This window comes from Corvus kubaryi, unplaced genomic scaffold (genome assembly GCF_017639235.1).
Source record: "Corvus kubaryi isolate FWS band 111438036 unplaced genomic scaffold, C.kubaryi_AGA036_p1.0 132, whole genome shotgun sequence".
Lineage (NCBI taxonomy): Eukaryota > Metazoa > Chordata > Aves > Passeriformes > Corvidae > Corvus > Corvus kubaryi.
The window spans coordinates 8,631,325-8,653,777 of record NW_024580666.1 but is presented as its reverse complement, the minus strand read 5'-3'; the positions used below and the strand labels follow the sequence as shown (position 1 = coordinate 8,653,777).

At 38.5% G+C, this 22,453-nt stretch overlaps 1 protein-coding gene across 4 annotated transcripts in view; it reads left to right on the top strand.

Moving 5' to 3' along the window:
• The window catches only part of SPIRE1 (spire type actin nucleation factor 1), a 128,183-nt gene that overhangs the window by 38,595 nt on the left and 67,135 nt on the right, over positions 1–22,453 (top strand). For all 4 annotated transcript variants that reach the window (XM_042031933.1, XM_042031942.1, XM_042031951.1 and 1 more), the window contains exon 3: positions 16,781–17,017. In XM_042031933.1, coding sequence (XP_041887867.1) covers positions 16,781–17,017 — 237 coding nt within the window. The remainder of the gene's footprint in view (positions 1–16,780; positions 17,018–22,453) is intronic.

Below are 22,453 nucleotides of genomic sequence, written 5' to 3'. Positions count from 1 at the left end.
AAGATTTTCATGTATCATGTCAAGGCGTTCTTCTGTCTGAAAACCTTAATAACAATGATCTTATAGCAGTTACTAGAAATACCCTTGCTGAAGCCTGATCTGTGTATTCTTTTTAAAATAAATAATTAAAGTGTCCAGCAGGGGATTGCTTCATTGCCCCTTGCCTGGTTAATGGTATGCCAAAGGCATAGATTACATATGTTTTTCTGTTTGGTTGGTTCTAATTAAATCTGTTTCATGTCTATAATTAACAGTAACAGCAAGAGATTCAACAGACTATTTTCTGCCCTTTAAAATTTTAAGAAACCCCCTTGTATTATTTCATTTTGCTTGGAGGAGCTATGAAAAATACATCTGCTATCTGAAACTAAAATTAGACATCTAAAAATGCCTGTGGGTTCGGGGACAGAAGAGGGAAAGAAAAAAGAGACAAGCCTGTGTAGCCAACACAAACTTTCTGTTTCCTTTTGTCTCTATTGGAATAGGATACTTGGGAGGCACTAAAGCATTCTCTTCTCTTCAACTCCATTTTTCTGAACTCTGCCAGAGTTCAGGTTACAACCAGCTCAAGATATCTGACCTTGACAGCCCAAAGCCCTGCAGAACAGGTGTAGACCACCTGAGATTGCATCTCACAGGCTGGGCATTGTGAACTAACTACAATAACTACTTGTAGTGTAGACTTGTACATCAATGCTGCTTTGTGAGTCAAGTCCTCATTAGAAGCCTTTATAGTCTCTTTTAATGTAGATTCAGCCTGGCAAACTGTTCAAGGTGATGTTGGACAAATGCTGATCTGCTCAGAAGTTATCTCCCCTTTGGAATAAATGCTCATTTGAGATGGGTCTCCTTGGTAAAGATCTGTGCGATAAGATGGCTTAAAGTACTGCATCCACTTGTGTTCCCAATGCCATTTGTTTTAGGGACCATGTATCACAATTAATGGCTGTATTTTCAGGTGCATTTCACACAGGTTATCAGTTTTCGCTTGGCTTTTTGATCCTTTCTTTTCTCACAGAGACTCAACAGTGCAGTTTCACATAGGTGTGAGTGGTTGTATGAGGTATAAGTTACTCTTAAGCATCTTGTTTCCTTGCAGTTCCCCATCCCTTTCCCACCCCTGATTCTGATCCCTCAAAAGCTCCCCTACTCTACCACATGTGCAGGTTTTTTGAGATTACACATTTCCTTTAGGAAGCAGGTTATCTGAGGTGAGGGTCACGTAGGTGAAAATGTGGGCATTTTGTCTGTATGGGATTTTTAACCTATAGCAACATCTGTGGTATAAAGCAGAGAATTTTTGAAAAGCAGAGAGATCAAACACTGTGAGATGACATTAAAAACTATTATCTCATGTCCAAATTAATCTGATACTTGTTGTAGTGAAGAAAGTGCTTATTATTGTTTGACTATTTTTGCTCCACTATCATATGTCACATCATATTGTATCATATCATAACTAATGTGTTTTAATCGAGCATGTCACTTCATCTTAATAGCTCTTTCCATATGCCTCCTTTCCTACCGTTATAAGGCTGTGAACATCGTGGTTTCATTTTACAGAGGACAAAGGAAAAACTTTGAGAATTTAACTACAGTCCTTGTTTGGCTTTCCTTGAGAAGCTGCTGTTCTCTCGGCTGCCAATTGAAAAGTGTTAAGTAATTTATCCTTGGAGTGGAAAGACGGACTAGATTTGGTGAGTTCAGAGAATACAGAACCCCTCTGGCCTTCTTGAATCCCTTTTCTGAGGTACTAGAAGATGTAAGCACCTTCTGGTTGTAGAAATGGCCAGGTTGTGGTGAATCCGTTGTCCTGCTTCGCTCCCATCTCACAGTCCCTGCTCAGCAGAGAGGGACTAAGCAGAGAGGACATCCCTGATGTCAAGCTGGGTACTACACAGGTGAAAAGAATGTTGTATGGGAACGGTGTGACTTGGGAGATCATAATTACAGTACCTTATTCACAGGATGTTGTAAATGTTGAGCATTTAACTATAGCCTTTTTTTTTGTCCATATTTCATTATCTGTAGTCTCATTAAAATTGGACTTGCAGTCAGAAACATAGGTGTCCTAAAAGACGACAAATAGAGTGCTGAGCAATGTGTATACTGGTATTTATTTAAAAAACCCCACAACACTTGTCATGAGTGTTAGACTCCCCATTAGTTTTTAGTTTCTTTTTTTTAACTTAGGTTAAAGTATCCATGGCCTAGTCTGCATAGGATTTTTTTCACATAGGGTAAGGAAAAGTGGGTAGCAGGTGTAAGTTTGAACTGAAGTGTAGGTGTACCTGTGTTATTTTACCTTTTAATATCCAAAGCTCCAAATTATATTTTAGATCTGTTACATTATGGTGGTTATTACAGTCCCCTGGTAATTCTACACTGATGGTAATTACTTTCAGTTTCACAATATTGTACCAACAAGAAAAAATCCTAAGCGTATCTGAGCTGCCCAACCACAGCTTTTTTGTTACAGAATTTGGCCCAAGGTACTGGCTGCTGCTGTTAATCTTTCTGTACTGGCTTAATAGTTTTGTGGTTATTTTACAACTTTTCAGTTGTTTTTTAGTCTTGCATTCAGGGTATTTATGACATTTCAGTCTCAACTCAATCTTTTGCACTAACAAATAGCATTTTGCAAGTCTGTAGAGCAAAAAAGTGTGTTGAGGACCCCGTGTCCATGGAAAACATATCCCAGTTGCTTTATTCCAGCTGAGTTCTCTTTGGAGAGCCTTAGGCTGAGTGTGCCATTGGCAAAATGAGTGCCTTAGGTGAGCTTTCGGATTTCATCTTCTGTTTTAGCTTCATCCAAAAGGAGCTCCATTCTGCACAGCACTCCATGATGCAAGCCAGAAGCTCAGAGAGGGATGATGGGGAGGTTCACTTCAAAAGTATTGTTCTGATCAGTCAGTGTAAACATTAAGGTGAGATCCCCAAGGGAGAAGGTGGTTGGTCAAAAATCTGTTTTAGTAAGGTTAACAAAAGGCCATTTTGCTTGAAAAATGAAGTGCTCCATTACCCTCTGCCAACTGTGGGTGCTTTATCCAAGCATGTGCTTCCTCACTTTAGCAACCCACAGTAAGCCTGAAAACATCATTCTGCATCGTAAAATGTTCATCACCAGATGGGTGATGAATGCAGAAACAGTTGTTACAATTTGTATGCAGTTACAATTTGTATGCAGTTGCTTCTTAATTAGTGAGGTATAGAACAGAATGATTTTTTTTTAACAGATCCAGTCCAGAAGTGTGACTGAGCAAGAGACATAAAAATGGGCCCTCAGTAACAAATACTGCAAAATTGGTAAATTGGTAGCACATCTGGTAGGTCTGATAGTCATCACAAGTTTCCTCTCCTAGGCTTAATGGCTGCTGTTCTTTAGAAAGCAGTGATGAGTGGTCTGTTGTGGGCAGCTTAATGTTAACATTCAACCATCATTCTTTTAAAGAAACTCTTTGGAAAAGAATAAAATACTCCAATAGAGAATTCACTGGGCATTTCCTAGTAGGATGAGGTATGTTTGGAGGAAGCATCTGTAAATCAGTACAGAAAAATTAGCTGCAGTCAAATGACTAGAGAGATGTGGGCGAATATCACATATGCTTTGAGAATCTTAAGGCTTGCCTTCAGTTAAAAATTCCTCTGGAATTGTTACAGTCTCTATCCTGTGATGGCTGCTGGCAATCCTGCCTAACACAGATTTCATGTAATGTTCCCGTAAGAGCAGCAACTACAGAAGTCTCTGCTCACTGGAGGAAGTTTCTTCCTGAGGCCATGCTTTCTTTCTACTGAGCAATAATCCACAGTTTGAGGTGTACCTTATGCATAAGGGAAAAAAAAAAATTTTTTTTGTACAAGTTTCTAGGTCAGACACACAGTCCCACTGGTTGGTCAGTTCATGGTGTTGTAGCTGGGAGATGTGTTTAAAATTATTGTAAACATTATTCATTCCCATCTGAAAATAGAGAGCTTTCTAGGACAGAGAAAAGCTTAATTTCTTCTGGTAGAACACTTTTGTTGGCTTAATTAGATAACGGCAGTGATCAGGGAAGGTTATCTGTCTTGTTTACTTGTTCCTTTGCACCTGGGCTTTGTTGGAATGTCACATATTACTCCATAAAAACACCTTTGAGTGTTAATGGAAAAATCCTCAGAAACTCGATGTTAAGGGATTTTATTTAATTCAATTTAAAGAAAAATCTAAAAGAACACATTGTATTTGGTGTGTTTTTCTCCACTTTGAAATCTCTAACATTATTGGAGTTCTCTTGCTAATAAATCTTAGTTTAAAATATTATTATTATCATTTGAGTTAGACATTTTTATTTTATTGTGTTTTGCTTTTGGGTTACTTGATTCATCTTAATATCATATTTTTAAAAGAACCAAACATTTCTTATTTTGGGTTTTTTTTTTTTATTTTGTTTGGTTTGGTTTTTTTTTAATCTTAACTATACAAAGCAAAACCTCCTACATTTTTCTAAGTAGCTCAACCTACCCGTCTTAGCTATATCTATCATAACAAGTATTTGGTAAAAATCAATGTTCATGGGTTAAAACTGGAGATTAGGGAAGACAACGTCTTGTAAAAACATAGAAAAATTGTTAGAGTAAGGATTACATTACACCAAGCATTTTATCAAAATATATTAAATAGTTATGGCAAGCAATCATACAGTCACTCCTTGTTAAGGCTAATTTTAGCTCTTCCAGTTAAAACAGACATTTCTTTTATGGGTAGGAATAGATTTGAAGTTTCTTCTGTGCTGTGCTTTCTTTTGCCCTAAAGCCAGCACTGATGTCTGGTAGCACAGGGTGCATCTGCACAAGCACAGGGAGTTGGGGCTTAGGTTTGTTGGGGTTTTGGTTGGGGTTGTTTTTTCCCTGAGCTGGTCAGGGAAATGTGACTTTCCCCAGCTAAGTCAGCTGTCAGACCACACGGCAACACAAACCCTGTGATGTTAGCAGGGGGTACGCGGGGCAGGGAGGATGACACCCACCCACTCCTCTGGTTTGGCAAGGAGTAATTCCTTACAAGCAGCATTCTCTGAAGTTGTGTCATGGCAGTTTGTCCAACACTTCCTCGTGGTGCTGATCCTCACTAAAGACTCCTCTCCCTTGGGAGGTGTTGCCTTTGCATAAAGTAACATTCACCCGTTGCTGCCTGTTTGGTGCGAATAATCTCTGCAAAGGGGTTAATGAAAAGAAAATGAAACCAGGTTCTGCTGTCACTCTCTGCTTCGGCATTCACAGATATAAATTGTTCAGTTCCACTTGAAGTACTGAATGTTTCAGTCCCTGGAGGTAGTTGAGTAGATGCTCTTTCAAACTGATTTAATTGAAGATCTTTAACTCCTTCAAGGGTATTGATGACTGTGCTCATTTAGTCAGAGAATAGGCATGTGTTTGTAATACAATGATGCTTTTCTTTTATTCTTGATTTCTTAAACTTTTGGGAGGCTACAAAATAAGAGAACAAGAGAAAACGATTCTCTGATGGAATCAAATGAATATGTCTCCAGTCAAAGGACATTATTTTTAAGTAACTCATTTCTTGGCTAGGCGGGAATGTTTTTGCTATTCCAAAACTGGGGTTCCTATGGAAGTCCAGCAGAATTTAGTATTTTATCTTTAATGGACCTTCTGGCTGTTACATTGTTGTTTGGTGGTTGGATTTTTTGTGGTGTTTTGGTCTTTTGTTGTTTTGGTGGTGGGGGTGTTTTTGTTTATTTTTGTTTTTAATTAATTAAATTTTTTTATTCCCTCTAGGAAAAATTTTCTACTTGTTAGAGAACTATCTGAAGAAACAACCTTTTTTTCCTTTTGATTGGTCTAGTAATTGCTAGACAATTTCTTTTTGAGCTGTAATATGAACTGTCACACTGTGTGTGTTAGAAAAGGTATTCCCAAGAGGTTGTGTGGATATGGTAGAGTTTGTAAAATGTTAAAATGTTAAAGGATATTAAAAATAATTTGGGACACTTAATTAAATTAAGGATCAAAATTTAAAGCCACAGTGTCAAAAATCATTAAAACCTTGCTTTTTTCCCCATTTCTTAAGCTTCAAGACATTAATTCTCTAGAGTGTAGACTGGTAGGTATAATTACATTGGTGTAACAAGACAAAGGGATGATGCTGTCAGAATTTATCTCCTGTGAAGTTTAGAACAATCTGATATTCTAACCTTAGTAACTCTTTTCTCTGGCTACCTCTGCTACTTACATATAAATAAACCACTCTTACATCTTGCTTTATATTCTCAGAGAAAAGCAGCTTTATGTTTTGCATTGCACCCAGCTGATAAGCCTAACCATTAGCCTCAGACGTGTACTTCTCTTCATTTTTCCTTCCTCTACTTTATTGGGAACAAAAGTCATATGGAAAACTGGATGATTAGAAGCACTTCCAGCTGTGTTTAAGTCTGTGTGCATGTCATGCAGAAATGTAATTTAGACTTGCACAGCACTTCTTATCCAAAGCTTTGAAAATGGGTCAATATCCTCATATAGGAGGTGGTAAAACTGTTATAGGAGAGGGGAAATGACCAGTGTGAGGTTTCACAGGGAAAGAGCATTGAGGAAAACCCCACAGGACAGACCTTCTGCCCCATACACTTCCTACATTTGAAACTAGCTCAATTACTGGATAGAAGAGGTGATGCCTGTGCTTTGTGATGTGTTTTGGAAGGGCAGTGCAGCTTATTTTGCTGGAGAGGTTGGGGGTGTAAAGATGTGACTAAATTTAGGATTTGAAGTCTTTGGCTGTTTTGCATCAAGGAAATTGTGGGGGAAATTGTATTCTGACTTAGAGGTGCTGTGACAACACTTACCTGGACATTATAAACCCTTAATTTTAGTTGATATTAACCCAAAAGTGTGATATTTTAAAAAAATCAGGAAACTCAGCATAGTATTAATATAATGCCTTGACTTAGTTTTTCTGGGTAGGGATCTCTTTTTGTCATTTAAAGGGTAATAATGTGGTTAGAAAGACAGGGTAATATTGCAGCACTATTTTCATTTCCAAAACATAAGACATCCAAAGGGATTTATAATCCCTGTACACCTGAGCTCAGCTCTGTTCTTTGCAAGCCAGTGAAGAAGCTTTGGGGAGCTTGTTGTGAATCCTTGATCCAGGGATGAATTGTGTAGGACTGCATTAGAGCTCCTGTGGATGTGACAGGTCACTCTGTCCTGGTGTTCTCCTTTCCCCTTGCTACCATATTACCTCAGATACACATCTTTACCTGCCTCTCTTTTTCTTGGGCTGAGGACAGGAGAGTGGCTTGTACAGGAACTTTAGCACATCCATTAACAAGGTCTCAGCACAGGAGAAACTCAGGATTGGCTCTTTTAGGCCTAAATTTATGAGACTGCCAGGCAGTTTCCCGGGCAGTGCAAAATTCACTGAATAGAGCAGATAATTTTATTATAGATTTTTGAGGCAGTAAATCTGTTTAGCTGATATGCATATAGCTTTTTTTGGTGTGGGTTTTTGTTCCCAAGAACCTGTGTGTCTTACATAGATGGAGGTGTTGGAGTTAATCCCTCTCTACCAGTTGTTGGATATCTCATAACTTGGCTGCCACCTAAGCAACTAAATAAGTTATCTGGATAATATCTGTGTTCTATTCAAAGGTCAGGTGCTGAGCATTGTAGAAAATTTGGCTGTGTGATAGAGGTTTCTGCAGACAGCCAGAGTCAGGAATGCTTTGGTTTTGTTATGGAGGTTGATTTTGTTGTTGTTGTTGTTGTTGATGTTGATTTGCTTTTTTTTTAGCTAAGCATAAAATCCATATGATTTTTTTTTTTTAAATAGCATAACACTTTTGACCTGTGACTGAAAGCAAATCTTTGTTATCATCACTGTACTAGAATACATAGATATTGTCATTATTGGCAGAGAGCACTAACACAATGCTCAGCAATTTGCAATCCAGGAATATGGCTGTTCCATTAAGGATTATAAACTGTCACAGTTCAGCACTTCGATGACTTTGAGAACTGACAGGTGCTGGAATATCTTGCGCTAAGGTACTTCATGCCTGAGGTTATAAACTGTATGCTTTATATAATTTATCTGTGATAGAGTGTGTCTTAATATGGATTTCTTCTGTGGCGATTTCATTGTTCAGAAGGGAATAGAAATCTGCGAGTGCCATTTCGTAGATGGATTCTCTGGTGTTTTGTGGCCCTAAGAGCAGGCACTGAGCTTTTTGCTGAGTTTCAGCCACACGTTCTGTTGCTTTTTGGTGTAGGGTAACTCAGCATTCCATGCTATGATTGTATCTGAATTTCAGACCTGAAAAAAATAATGTCAAGCTAATGTCTTTTTATAGGTAGATAATTTCTCAACAGTGCCTACTTGTGCTTCTTTGAATTATTTTAGCAAATATCAGTCTTTCCAGTAAGGCCATTCTGAGAGCTTGAAGGTAATTTTGCAGTAGCTCCCCTTGCTCATTACTCAGATATATTATGTTCACTTAGGCATTCAGTTTTGGAGGAGTATTTGAGTGATCCAAATGTCTGTGTCCAATGTTGCTTTTTATGGGGAAGAGGGCATGGAAGAATATTCATAAAATCAGGATCTTTGCAGAGGCTTTGTCAGCCTGCAGTAATATTTTGCATGACAGAGATCATATGTTACCTAAATGAAAAATGTGTCTGGCCCATTAGTAACTCCTTGGACTCATGACAGTCCATGTGAAAATTCACATTTCATAATCAAGGTATGTCCTTACGTCAGGATGAAGTTCCCTTACACATATGACTAATAAAAAACTCTCAGTAAGAGTCTCAAATTTTTTCCTTTCTGGTCACAGGCTGTACGTGTGAATTCCCATCAGTTTCTTTAGGAAAGAAGCCTTGATATGGCTGAGTGACCTTCCACAAGATAGTGGAGGTAGCTGTGCATGGTTTGTCTTAGGTGGCTACATGATAAATGCAACATCCCATAGACGTCTTTGAAGTTTCTCCTTTGGCATGGATAGAAAGGACAACCTTATGGGTGGTTATGTGACTTGCCATTAATATACAGTACCTCTAAGACAAGCAGTGTTAAATTAGTATTGTTTTGTGTGTGGTTAATGAATATTCCAGTCACTAGAAAGGAGCAGCATATACCAGCCTTCTTTTGTGGCACATCACTTTGAAAAGGACCTGTTGAGTGGTTGCATTTGGGCTTCTTCCTTTACATATTTGATTTTATGCATGGAATCCTGGAATTAGGACAATGTGACTGACAAGAGAAGTCTGTTAGGAGGCAGAAAGACATATTTTTCCAGGAATGAAGGAAGATGGATTTGAGGAAAGCTAAAGTCAAACCAGAAGAGTTGTCATGTTCCCTACTCTGTGTAAACTTGCTCAGGTGCTTCATCTGTCTCTGTGAAGTTCATCATCTGTGAAATGCTTGAAATGCAGGCATAGCCCTGACAAATATGGTGAAACCAGCCTAACTTTTATAAAGTCTGTTGTGAGCTGCTGCTGGAAAGCTTGTAAGATGTACATGCAAATGTAAAACTCTAACTAATCAAGAATTTGTATTTAAAAGAATAGCTTTCATTGTACTGATATTTTGTTTGCTTGGCTTTTGTAGTCATTAATTTTGGGGAAAAGATGTGAAAAAGTTCTTGACTCAGAGGAGAGCAAATGGTTTATATTGCAGCAGGTGTTTACTCACTTTAACTTTTGGATTAATTAAATGGGGGTGAAGTCTGTAGCAGGCAACTGTAGTGGTTGACATGAAAGCCATGGGGTAGGCCGAAAAATTCATGCAAACTGACTCTTGGAGTAGAGTAGTTGAACTGTGATGTTTTGAATAAAAGTGGCATTGACTTTGCATTGCTTTGTGAGTACCGTAAATTGAACTGAACCAAAGCTCCTGTAAGGTCTTTATTATCTATCTTCTATGTCTTGTCTGACAGACCATTGGCAGGTGTGCAACGTCAGCCAAACTTAAACCAGTCGCACACGAATTCTCGGGATCAGAGCTACGGAACTAGTCTCGCTCTCCTTTGTGCCAGTTTTCCTTGAGCTGCTTACTTCTCTCTCTCACTGCAAAATCTTTTGCTGCAGTTAATCTGATACCCTCGTGTAATCTAGATAAAGCTTTATTCAAAAGGCTGATGTGACAAATAGCAATTTCTGTCTCTTACACAATTTGTACCCACTGGTGTTTCTGTGGCCTGTTATGTTTTTGGTAGTCAGGTGAAGTCTTCGCTCCTTCTGTTCCCTCACCTGGGGAGTTCACCTCATTGTTTTCTATTTCTGTAAAAAACGATATGTATATGTTTAGCTATGTTTTATCAAATAAAATTTAAAATAAAAGACAACAGAACTAGAATAGAAATTTGTGACATGATTGGATTTTTAAGATAAAAAACCTATTCTTATTTAAATGGGATCAAGATCACATGACCTGTATTTGAAGCCCTGATATGAATATAGGTGTATTTAAGAACTTTCAAATGACTTTCACCATCTATGTTACTTAATTATTGCATCTAATTCTTTTACTGAAGCTTCAGCCATTACTGAAGCTTCCACAGTTAAATTAGGGAACTTAATTTTGTTTTTCTCTGGGTATGAACTGACAGTATGTTGAAATTCCTTCAGGTTGAATAAATTTTGTGGTAACAGAGTAACCATTTGTCATGATCTTGGGATTATAATATCTGAACAAAAGCTAGAAGAAAATTAACAGTTTTGTTTCTGTGTTTACAATGAAACACTGCAGATAAAATGTAAATTGAGACTGTTACGATAGAAAAAATTCTACTTTCATTTATGCCAATAAATTGTAGTTCTCCTTACATAATATCTATAGTGCAATTTTAACAACTAAAAACCACGTTTATAATTATCAAAACCTTTGAATAAGTTGAAGAGTTGTATTACACTTGATCCTTAATAAACTTACAGTTACATTACTGCTACACTTCTAGAGGCAGCTGTGTCCAACAACATTTAACTGCTTCAGTTTTCACATATTCACTTTGGGGGGAACAAACGAAAACAAAAAAAAGCTAGCATCCCCTTTGTATGTTTCAGGCTTGTTCTGTGTCTTTGATCAGAAGTTCTTGCACTGAATCTCTTTAACACACACCTGAATAGAACAAAGAATTCAGTAAGTAGGTATCTCTGCCCACTCAGTGCATTCAAAGACTCAGGATATAAAACCATTTTGAAAAAGATCTCTGAATATGGTAGAGAAAATTTCCTAACTCTGAATGTATCTAAACCAGACTGAACGTCATGAAAAGGATTTATTTAATACTCTGATTTTCTTTTTCTTTGCTTTCATTACTGCTTTGACTTTTAAAAAACAAGGCGCCTTATATTGCAGAAAGCAGTACCTTTCAGTTACTTCCATAGCAAACCAGCATCACCCAGAAGTTAAATAATGCTGTATCTTATGTCTATATTCTTTGGAAATGAGTGATTCATTTGATTCATTGGAAATAGTCCAAATCCTTGCTGCTTTCCTGGAAGCACTTGAAAGTTTTTCACTGTTCTCATTTGACAGTCTGTTGCAAGTTACTCTAATTTAGTGAAGGTCATATTTAAATTTAGCAGTGTCCCCTGGCATTAAAACCTGGGTAATGCTACCCCATTTCCACTTGGCAATGCTCTGGTGAAAACTCCATTAATGTACCCGCAGTGTGCAGCGACAGCAGCGCATCTCTCACAGCGTCCTATTTAGACGTGCAATTCCATGAGGCGCTCCTGAGAGTTATGTAGGGCACCTCGGGATGAGCTAAAGAACAAAAAAAATTCATGTGGGGTTATCCTAACCCCTTTGTTTGTTCACCTTTCCTAAAAGCCTGGTCTTTTTCAGTTCCAGAATTGAATGCTGAAGAAACAACGAATGACTTTGTTACAAGTGGAAGCGAGACCCAGAGCAAAAGCTTTTTCCCTTTGTCAGCTAGCTGGAGAGGAACAAGTTGGTTTTTCATAACATTTTAACATGCCAGTCCTTTGGACCATATTACAGAACCTGAGCACAAAAACTTGTGTGTGTTTGTCTTGTAGTATGTCATAGAAAATTTAAGATACCTAACTCTTGACTTCAAGGGTGTCTGTGTCTGTGTTTATGCCATGTGTTACGGTGTCAGAAGCACTGTGTTGAATTCATGGCAGGCTAAGTTAAAGTCAGCATTAGGGCAGGTTAGTCTTTACAGATTGACCAAGTGCTGCCTAATACCATGGGTGATGGCAGAGTTGGTGGTGGAGAGGAGCTCTGCCCTACGAAGTGCCAGCCCTGAGTACTCTTACCATGAGGCAGAATGATTCTCCTTCATTAAGTGTGTTGGAGATCTAGGTAAAATCTGGAAGAACTTAAAAATAATTATTGTACTTCACTTTTTTAATAAAAATTAGTGGAATTCATAAAAGTGCAGTCATAATGCAAATATTGTTGTGGCTGGTGGCCATTATCTGAGACCCCTGTGGGAAAGTTCAAAGTTAATTAACTCACCTTAGGAGCTGGAGCTTTACAGTGGCTTTAATCCAAGTTTAGGGACACAAAACCTGAGTGGCTTTTGGAGGAAGGGAGAGCTTTAGGGAGGGACAGGCATTTGAGCTGAAAAACAGTCCTCTGCTGCTATAAGTACAAGCCTGTCCTTAGGCTTTGTTTAAAAGTTGAGGCAGGCCTAGGAAGGGGATGAAAGCTCAGACAGTGCCCTATTGTGTGTGCCATGAGATGTGGATTCTGCTTGTTCTCATCTACGTTTCAGCAAGAATCGGGGAGATACATATGTTGAGGGGAAAAAAGGATTTTTCTCCAAGTGAAGTGCTTGCAATAATTGCACTTTTGCAAGTATCAAACCTGTTTGGTTCCTGTACAAAGGCTGTATATTTGAAGAGTTCAAGAATGTTAAATGGGCAGAGTTCATTGGAAGGGCATAATTTGGGTCATATGAAAGACGTAGAACACTAATGAACCCCTGTCCAAGAAGCATGCCTCAATGTGTTGGAGGAATGGAAAGTTCCAGGCAGTGTTTGTGTATGAAGAGAATCTGAATAATTTGGGTTTTGTTTTTGCCACTGTGTAAAAGGAGTGTGTGGGTATTGTTTTCTCATTGTTTTTAAAGTCAAAGTGTTCCAGCAACTTTATCACAATCTATTAGAAAAACACTATATAATATGAGTCCAGACTGGTGTAGAAACTGCAGGAATACTCATGGTGGGACAAAATTGCCCTTTCACTAATGATTTCAGCACAGCAAAGTACAAGTTCAGTCTGTGGGAAATGTTTTTGTGCTGGAGTTTTTTTTGGTCTGAAGCCATGACTTTCAAAAGAACTTGATGAGAAGGTGTAAAGCTTAATAATGCAGACTTCCTTGTTTATTTTTTAAGTTTATTTATCCAATGATTGATTTCCAGAGGTCAGGTCATTTGCTGAAATTTCAATCAATCAGGAACAAATGAGTTCTAAAATTCAAGGGGTAGATCTTTTTTTTTTTTTTTTTTTTTTTTTAACCTGAATCGAGCAGCATTATTTATTGTTAGTGATGACACTTATTTCAGTGTCATGCAGTTGTTTTGGGCTGTCAATGTGCAACTCTGTGGTTTAAAAAAGCTTCACTAGGTCCATTCTTACCCTTGTTTCTCTTAATATAGCTCTGTTTTCACGTGTAATTGAAAACTATGTCAGTACTTGTCACTGGTTAGGTGCCAAAAGTTTTTATTTTGTGTTTTTATTTTATTTTGTTGGCTGGCCAACAGTACAGTTTAGAACTTGTGATTTCTTTGTAAATAATTGATATAAAAAAAAAAAATTAAAAGTGACAGTCCCTGATTATCCAACTCAAACCCCCCACTTATTTATCAATTCATCCATTCAGCTTTTCCTTTTTTTGTTTGTATTTGATTTGTATTACAGGCAAAGTGACAGCACTCATGCATTAAAGTAACAATCAGTTGACTTGTATATTTTGCTTCTAGTTATATAGACCTAAAAGTTCATTTGTATGAAGTTGCATTAGTAGTTTTATCCATAGGAAGAAGTGTTGACAATTCTGTGACTTTTGTTTGATATTCATATGGCAATTGTGTGGTTTACAGGATCCTTGGTAAACTGATACTACTGAAAGTGCTGAATGTTTTCAGTTTTAACGCAACTCAAGGCAAAGTTACTTAGTTAAGTTGTTTGCTGCTTTGTCTTTCAGCAAGAAGAATCTGTGATACAGACAGACAATGAGTAAATATGGTTTTGATCCCATCTCCTAAATAAGAAGCTGAGAGACTGAACTATAGCTCTGACTTGGTGTTGTTACAGGCTTTCGTGTTGTGTCAGCTTTGCATGTATTAGGAAATCTGTTCATAGTACATAAAAATGCACAAACCATATTACTGAGCTGCAAAAGCCCCACTGCTGATACATCAAAGAAAGCAGCCGCTGTCATCCAGTTTTAGCCACGGTGCTTTTGAGTACCTTAATCCTCTTCCCAAACAGAAGAAGGCAAAGAGAGTACGCTTTCTTTATCCACCCCCTCTTCTATTTTTTTGAAGTGTTGATAGCAAAATCCAGAAACTGTGTTCAGCAGCCATCACTGCATGGCACAAGACATAATTTTCTTTGCATCTGATCTGGACATTTCAGTCTTCATGTATGCTAAGCCCTTTCAAATGTACTTTTTATTAAAGTTAGAAATTACTTGTGTTTATTCCCAGGTGCTCAAAGTATCAAAGAGATTATTCAGTTATACTTCATTTTCATTTCAGTCTCCTTCAAACTGGTATTCTTTGTTCCCTTTCAGTTGCTGAAGGGATTTATATTGGAATTGTACTCAGAACCTGAGTTACAGGAAACACGTCTACCATTAGAATTCCTATATTTTACTTTGTGTGACTTCAACATTTTCAAATTTTTTTTTTAACAATGCAAGTTTTACAAGACAGTTACTGCAGAATAGCTTCCATAAGAAGTGAGCAAGATATACTACAAATATAAGTTTAATCTGTTAGAGCTGTTTTTAAGGTCTGTATCCTGTCTCCTAAGTGGGTCATGGCAGAAGTCAGGGGAAGGGTATGAGAACTGAGCAAGAAAGCAGCGATGCTTCCCTGGTATACTTTCCTGTCTCAATAGCATTTCCCAAGTCAGAAGCTGTTCTATGAACTGAAAAAATTATTACAGTTTTTTCTTCCTCACTAATTTGCCTAATCACTTTCCTTAACTGCATTTTTTAATAAATATGTATAAACACATTTCAAGGGAATAGCACGTGCAAAATTTTTATATTGAACCAAGTTACCAAAATTATTGGAAATAAATTATAAAAGAATGAGCTTTATGTATTGGGTTTTAAATTTGTTTTTTGTTTATTAGCCACTGTCTTGCAAAGTGAATTTGCACTGCAAAGTAATCCCAACAGAGGAATGGAGTACACAAGTGTAAAGCTGTCAGACTACAGCAATCATTAAATTGTCTGTCTAGATAAACTAATGGGAAACGATTTTAAGTCTTTGCTAACCTCCAGCCTCTCAGACCAAAAATACTTTGCTTTGCTGAAATAAGTAAGCAGCTAGAGTAAAATTTAATGTTTTAAGAATCCCTTTGTGTTGTCCTATTTACCCAAATAGAATTTCAAAACTCTGCAGTAAAAAGTGTCAACCAGGATCATTCCGAAGGGCAGATTAGAGAAAATGGCATTTGATGACAAGGTTTGGTATATTTAGAAATGCTCCTCTTATTAAAGTTGCTGCTGTGCCTACTACTCCTACACTGGAGTCTGCTAATTTGTGTGACATGCTATCTATCCCAACACACAAGGAAGATCAGAGATTACATGCAATAGCTCCAGTCCTACTTCCATTGTCAGACAAGGATCTTCCAGCAGTGACATTACCTTCTTGTGGTTTACTATTGCAATCCCATTTTCCCTTCCCTCTTCATTAATACCCATTTTCAAACTCCTCAATTTGAAATGCCATCTCTTTACATCTTGAAAATTCTAGAAGCTCATAAGGAAAATAATTAATGCCAAGAGAGAAAATGTGCATTTAGCATTGTGGGATGGTCATGACAATCTTTTCCTAGCTCACACTGAGTAAGAGGTCATCAATTTGCTTTGCTCTTGACAGAGCACAAATAAGAAGCCTCAATTCAATGAAAAATAGGGGATTTTTCATCTACCTCATCACTATGGAATACAGTCATTGGTAGTTTCAGTGGAATATGTGTGCCTCCACCAGCTGTGCAACAGGCAAAGGAGTTCGTGTGGGCTGCTGTTCCAGTGCTCAGTGGGTAATACTGGGACATCCACAGCTGTGTCCAGACACCTCACAGGTCAATGAAGAGATGCAGAAACTGAAGGGCAGTTTCCAAGTGTCATTAAGCTGTGGGAAGAGGAAGGTATCTCATGTTAGTTTATTCTTTCTTTTAATTTCTTCCCACCTGCCCCACAAAAAAAGATCATGTGAGTGCAATATAGTCTTAAAAAGTAGAGTAATGTTACTTGGAGGTTTGTAATATCAGAAGAAAAAAGGGAAAATAACCTTCAAAGGTCCTGCTTTGTTTTTAAATGATGGATTTTTATTTCAGGTATTGAAATAAGAAAGTGGTAGGTACGTGGTATGATCTGCTCTTGCTTGTTCTATGCTGTATTACTCAAGTGCTACTGTAGGTATTAGCAGATAATTTTTCTCTTTGACATTGATGTTTATTGCCCTCCCTGTGACGGAGTTTGTTATACAAACACCAAAAAACCTTGTTCCTCACTTGACCTATTCATTCATGTAAATGGCATTAATATATTTTTCTTCTTTGTTTTTACAGGTTATTGAATCACTAGGGATTATTATATATAAAGCCCTGGACTATGGTTTGAAGGACAATGAAGAGCGGGAATTAAGTCCTCCACTGGAGCAGCTTATTGACTACATGACTAATGCCACAGAAACAGATGGGAGTAGGGATGAAGGATATGATGCTCTGGATGAAGGAGTGGAGGATGACAATGATGATGACAAAGAGGAAGTTGAGGCCATTCACTCCTATAAAGATGTCATGAAGGTACAGTAGTGGGCAGTTTATATGGTAGTTCTGTCAATGAGAAAATTAACTCTGTTTTCTGTGTTATTGTTCTGTGTGATACTGGCTATGTCATTTTCTGATTTCCCTGGTCCTCTCAAATGGTTTCCTTGTGAAAATGACATGTAGTATTATTTCAAGTTTGACAGTAGGGAACAGAAAATCCATGATCAACTTTAGCATTGGATGTGCCATTAATATCACAATCTGATTTAACTCCTGCACTGGATAGTCAGCCTTCCAGTGTAAACATCTGTTGAATTGCTTTGTGTAATCTTGGATACTTCATGGTGTGTTTCAATTAATTCACCTTTTCATTAGCAGGTTATTAGTGTAACTATTTCTTATCAGTTCCTTTGCTTGCCACCCTCCCCTCCTGAAGCGCAGGAGTGCTTTTATAAGAGTAGCTTACTTGTATGGAGTGAGTCAGGACACAGTATTTCACTGGTGATCATTATGGTTGCAGTTCTTGACCTGAGTTGTGAAATTTGGGAATATAACTTATGAATTTTAATGGTGACAAGTTCTTTAATGTTATCTGGGCTACTGTAAATAATCATTTAAATGTGTTAACCATCTGTTTTGTACAGATTAATCTTCTGTGCATGTTTTAGAGCCCAATGAGCTCTTAGTACAGCCAGAGGTATTAATAAGCGTGGTTGAAAAAAAATTGTATAATTGGTTTAACTCATAAATTATCTGAGAATTTAATACAGGTTGGAAAACGTTATGCTAACTTGTACCAGGGGATCGAGCCATTTATAGTGCTTCTTCATAAATGCAAGTCATATCTAAGTGCACCACAGAAATTAAGTGTCAGGGTGGAAGCTGAGACTAGAAGAATGTCCCAAATAGCCCATCAGAACACATTAGCACTCAGAAAAAAGACCTCACTAAAACCCTTCAGTTCTGCTGGGTTAACAGTAGAGAGAAGCTCCTAGGATTTAAGGATTTTGGAGAGGGAGTAACTTTGAGATGCTTTTGCATCCTCCTTGCATCAGAAGTAATGCTAAATGCTTAATGCCTTTGTTTTTTCTCCCTCCCTCAGAGAAGCAGAGGCCAGAGGGAGAAACAAATGAAATGGCCTTTGGCTCCCCTGTGATGGGGAGGGCCCGGCTGGCTGAAGAGCTCTGCCCTTCAAGCCCCCTGCCACCGCCAGCCTTGCTGAGTCGGAGCCCTCGCTGCGCGCGGGTGCTTTGCTCTCTCCTCCCTCTGCTGCTCCCTGATACCCAGTTACCTGCTCCAGAGGGGGCCAGCAGCACCCTGCTCAGCCCCCATGAAACTGCTGCAGACAGTGTTGAGGAAATGTAGAAGATTGATGGGATACATCCTCTTTACTCCCAGTTTGGCAAAATGCTGTGAATTGGTGACAGTTTAAGTTAGATTGTTAAGAGAAAGTTTTGCTTAGTGCAGAGGCAGACAAGACCTTTGTATACACAGAGCTGAAGGCAGTGGCTTTGTGGAAGTGATTATTTTGCAAGTTCTTCACTTGATTTCTGCAAACAATAAAAGATAAGTTTGGAAAACTTTGCTGAGCTGCTTTAGGTACACTGGTGTACATGTCCCTGAAACACAAAAGCAGTAAGAAAATTCAGCAGGTTTCTTCAATGGTTAAGGCCATGGAATGCCATCCATTTCATTCGGCTTTGTTAATATCTCTGCTAGTCTGAGGTACCTACCTGTTTGTTATGTTTTAAAATCAGCATCTTACATTTTATTTCTTCATCATATTTTGTTAATAATTTTATATCATTCTGTACATGTACTGCTTCTGTGACTTCATCTTAGTAAACTGAAGTTCAGCTGTCATTTGTACATCATCCTAACTTTTACTCCTCCATCCCTTGGAATTCTCTTTTATTTCTGTTGTTGCTTTTGCCTAAATTATGTGCTGCAGCCTTAATTCTGCAAATTACCTTTATTCCCTACTCAGTGTTTTTACTGCATTGTCAGTACTAGAATGGCAGCCATTCTGCCACATTTTTGACATGAGTGCAGATTTGCAAGATCCTTTTTTCTTGGCTTAATACCTTTTTAGGGGTAAGACCATCTTTTGCATGTTGCCTTCTCTTTTTTTTTCCCCTCCAGCAGTGGTAAAATGTTAGAGGCTACACCCTTATTTACCCAGTGACTGTTTCACAACAGTGGTGTGTGGTCTGGTGACCATGAGGCTCAATTTTTTTAAGTCCCTCTTGGCAAGACTCACTGTGAAGCTTTTTCCTTCACAATTTGGAGTGAATGCTGAAGTAGATTTGCTTGTTGAGTTGAGAACTGTTGTGCTTGCCTCCCCTGCATTCTTTACATCACAAACTTGGAAAATGGTAGATGGCCTGTGTGCTACTAATAACTGATTTTTAAGGTTTTTGACTATGTAGTCTCCAATCTGGAAATGATTTTGTCCTTGAAAAGTGATTATATTGTTCCTTCTTCTCCAAAAACTGTCATTGTCTGGTCCAAGGCCTGCGTGCCACTAAGACTGAACTTTTCACCGTTAATCACTAATTTGGGTGAGCATATTTTGTGAGTAAAACACAGAGGTAGTTAAGATGTGTGTCAGGTTTTTCTGTAATGTGAAGTAAGCAAGGTCAGTCCTGAATCCTCCTCCTGGCCTGGGAAATGCTGAGTAACGTGGCAAACACTGATTCCCAAGAACTGGGAAAAGGGTAAGTGCTAAATAGTACTGCCAAGATCATCATTGGCAAAGCCGATGGGGAAGACACAGACAAGCTTTTGTGCTGCTACTTGGTATATTTGGCTGATTTAGCTTCTGATTTCCTTGGCAGGACCAACCTGCTGCCCAGACTTGACCTACTGTTTTTAAAAATGCATCTGTGAAGAGAGGAGACATTGGTTGCCAGAAGCTTTTAGTCTTTGATATATTTCCGATGTGTCAGCCCTGCTGCAAATGAAGGGAGAAATGGAGACAGTAAAGACTGGACATTTTCAGACAGATGTTTTCTGTTGTTTCTGTTTTTCTTTCCTTGTTTGAGTCCCTCTCCCCCACCCCATCCACTGTGTGTACACACACTGTGCACGTATGGTACAGGAAATCTGTACATGTCGGCAGTGCTGGGTTTGCTGTGCATGTACACAAGACACAGGTGTACATACACAGAAATCCCAAGGGATCAGGAGCACATCAGGTTGACAGCACATAATACACCTTGGGAAGCCTTGGTCAACAGAGAATATAGACAAAGAAGGCCTGGCATGCTGGGTAGTGTTGGGCTTGCTAAGGGTGTGGGAAGTCCTGTCATGTGGCACCTTTATCACAGCATGGGGCTCTCCCTGATACTGAAACAAGATGATGCAGTTTATCAACCTATTCCAGAGTATGCTGAAACCCTAATTCCACTCCTAATCTTAACATTATCACACTCCTTATCCCACAGATCTCTGCAGTCAGATGGTTTAAGCCAACAACATTTTTCGTGTTAACCCAGTGGTACTTTCTTGCAATTTATCAATATCTTCTGGCTTGAGCCGCAACCCTAAACCCAGTTCTGGTATTACACGTCATTCTAGGTCAGCACCCTTTTCTAATTCTAGATGTAAATGTAGCCTCATAAGGCTTTGACAGCAAGTTTTATTCTGTGCTGATATATTGCTGGGCTGAACTGCCATCCTAGCCTTGTCGTTTCTTCCAGAGTTGAACATCATCATAGCCAAATTGCTACTGCCAGTGCTAGGCTTACCTCAGCCCTTCTGCAGAGCAGAGGTGTTGTAGAGGTGTTGTCAGCTGTACCTGCAAGCCATGACAGTAACTTCTGTCACTGCCTCACTGCCTTTTTCTGCAGGTCTTGTAGAAGGTACATAAAGGAGCCAGCGCCCTTCCTGAACCAGTATCTTTCTCTTACTTATGTTCACCTTTCATCCCAAAGGTTAACTCAACTTTTAACAGGAATCTTATCTGTAGCTAAGCCACACCTTCTTGTCTAGGACACAAATACAGGTGGATGGTCTCTGGTGCTCAATGGCTTCAAGTCCCAGGTCTTACCTAACTAATCACTTTTAGGTAGTTCACTAATAGTGTTTGTCAATTCTGACCAAAAATTAACTGTCATGCAACTGCTGCTTCACAAAGATGAATGAGTGACGTAGGTCCCATAGTAAACAAAACTCATACATAGAAATCTCCATGCTGACTTAATTTGTATGAAAATTTTTTTCAGACCTGCATGGTCAGTATTGTATTATCTTGCTACAAGAAATGTAAACAAGGTTGCAGATTGGAATATTTTTATTGGTAGAAAATGATGGTTGTGCTTTGCAAAGAGGAAGAATGAATTGTTTCTCTCAACCTCAAACACTCCTCCTCTCCCATTTCAGTTATTTTAATCATCGGCATGATCATGAGATGAGAAACTTGTATGTCTAGGTGACTCATATGACTTGGTAGTTCAAAGATGTGACTGACTCCTTTCAGCTGTTAGGAACTGAAATTTACAGTGGTGATATTGATCTGCCTCTGTTTTATTTTGAGTCCTCTGATAGTACTACAGATCAACCATCTATGGCATGTGTAGGGTTATAGGGGAAGAGAAAAGTATGTCCTGTTTCAATGCAATTATAGGCAGGATAAGAAGATCTGCATTTAGATCTAAGTATTTTGGAGACTCCCTTCTGAGTCTGAGGACTATTATCAAATAGATGCTAATATTCCCCATGTAAGTATAATATGGGAACCTGTCAGAGAGGAACCAGAAAATGCAGTTAAAAACAAGTCAGGGTATTTGTTTATGACAGACAGTTAAAGAGTTCATGTTACTGGAATTCAAAGGCCCATAATTTTGTCTAGTCCAAGCTTAGTAAGGTGCAGCTTTCTGTGAGTGTAATTCAGTTTAAGGCTGGGCCGGCTTAAGCATTTTTGTATGAGCCTGCAAAACAGTATTTATGCTTCATTTGAAAACAAGCCACTTGCAGGGTACTCTGTAACTCTGTGTGAAGCTGGTGAAGATTTGGAAACTAACTGAGATGGTAAAGAAAGTTCCAGATGTTGCCAATTCATTTTATATTAAAAAGGAATGCAGCATCATTGGCCATTTGTGAAAATTCTCATGCTCAAAAAAGACAACAACTGATCCTTTCCCTTCTCTTGAATCCTGTACTCACATGTTTATGTACTGGTCTTTATCTTAGTGGATCTCACTTTAGAAAAACTTTGAAATTACAGTGGGTTGGAAGTCCTCAGTTCTCTTCACTTCTGTTCTCACAGTACTTGCTGGCTTGAACAAAAATTTATCATCTTCCACTCATGGATCTTCAGTCACACAGACCTGCTTGTCTGAGACCCCTTTTGTAATATTGGGAACCTCCTGTCCCATCTGTTTGGGTCTCTGAAAGTGCAGCCATCTAGTTTTTGTACCTCTTAAGTTCTGAGGAAGGCAGGTTCTCCTTTGGCTGTTCCTTTTTTGCAGT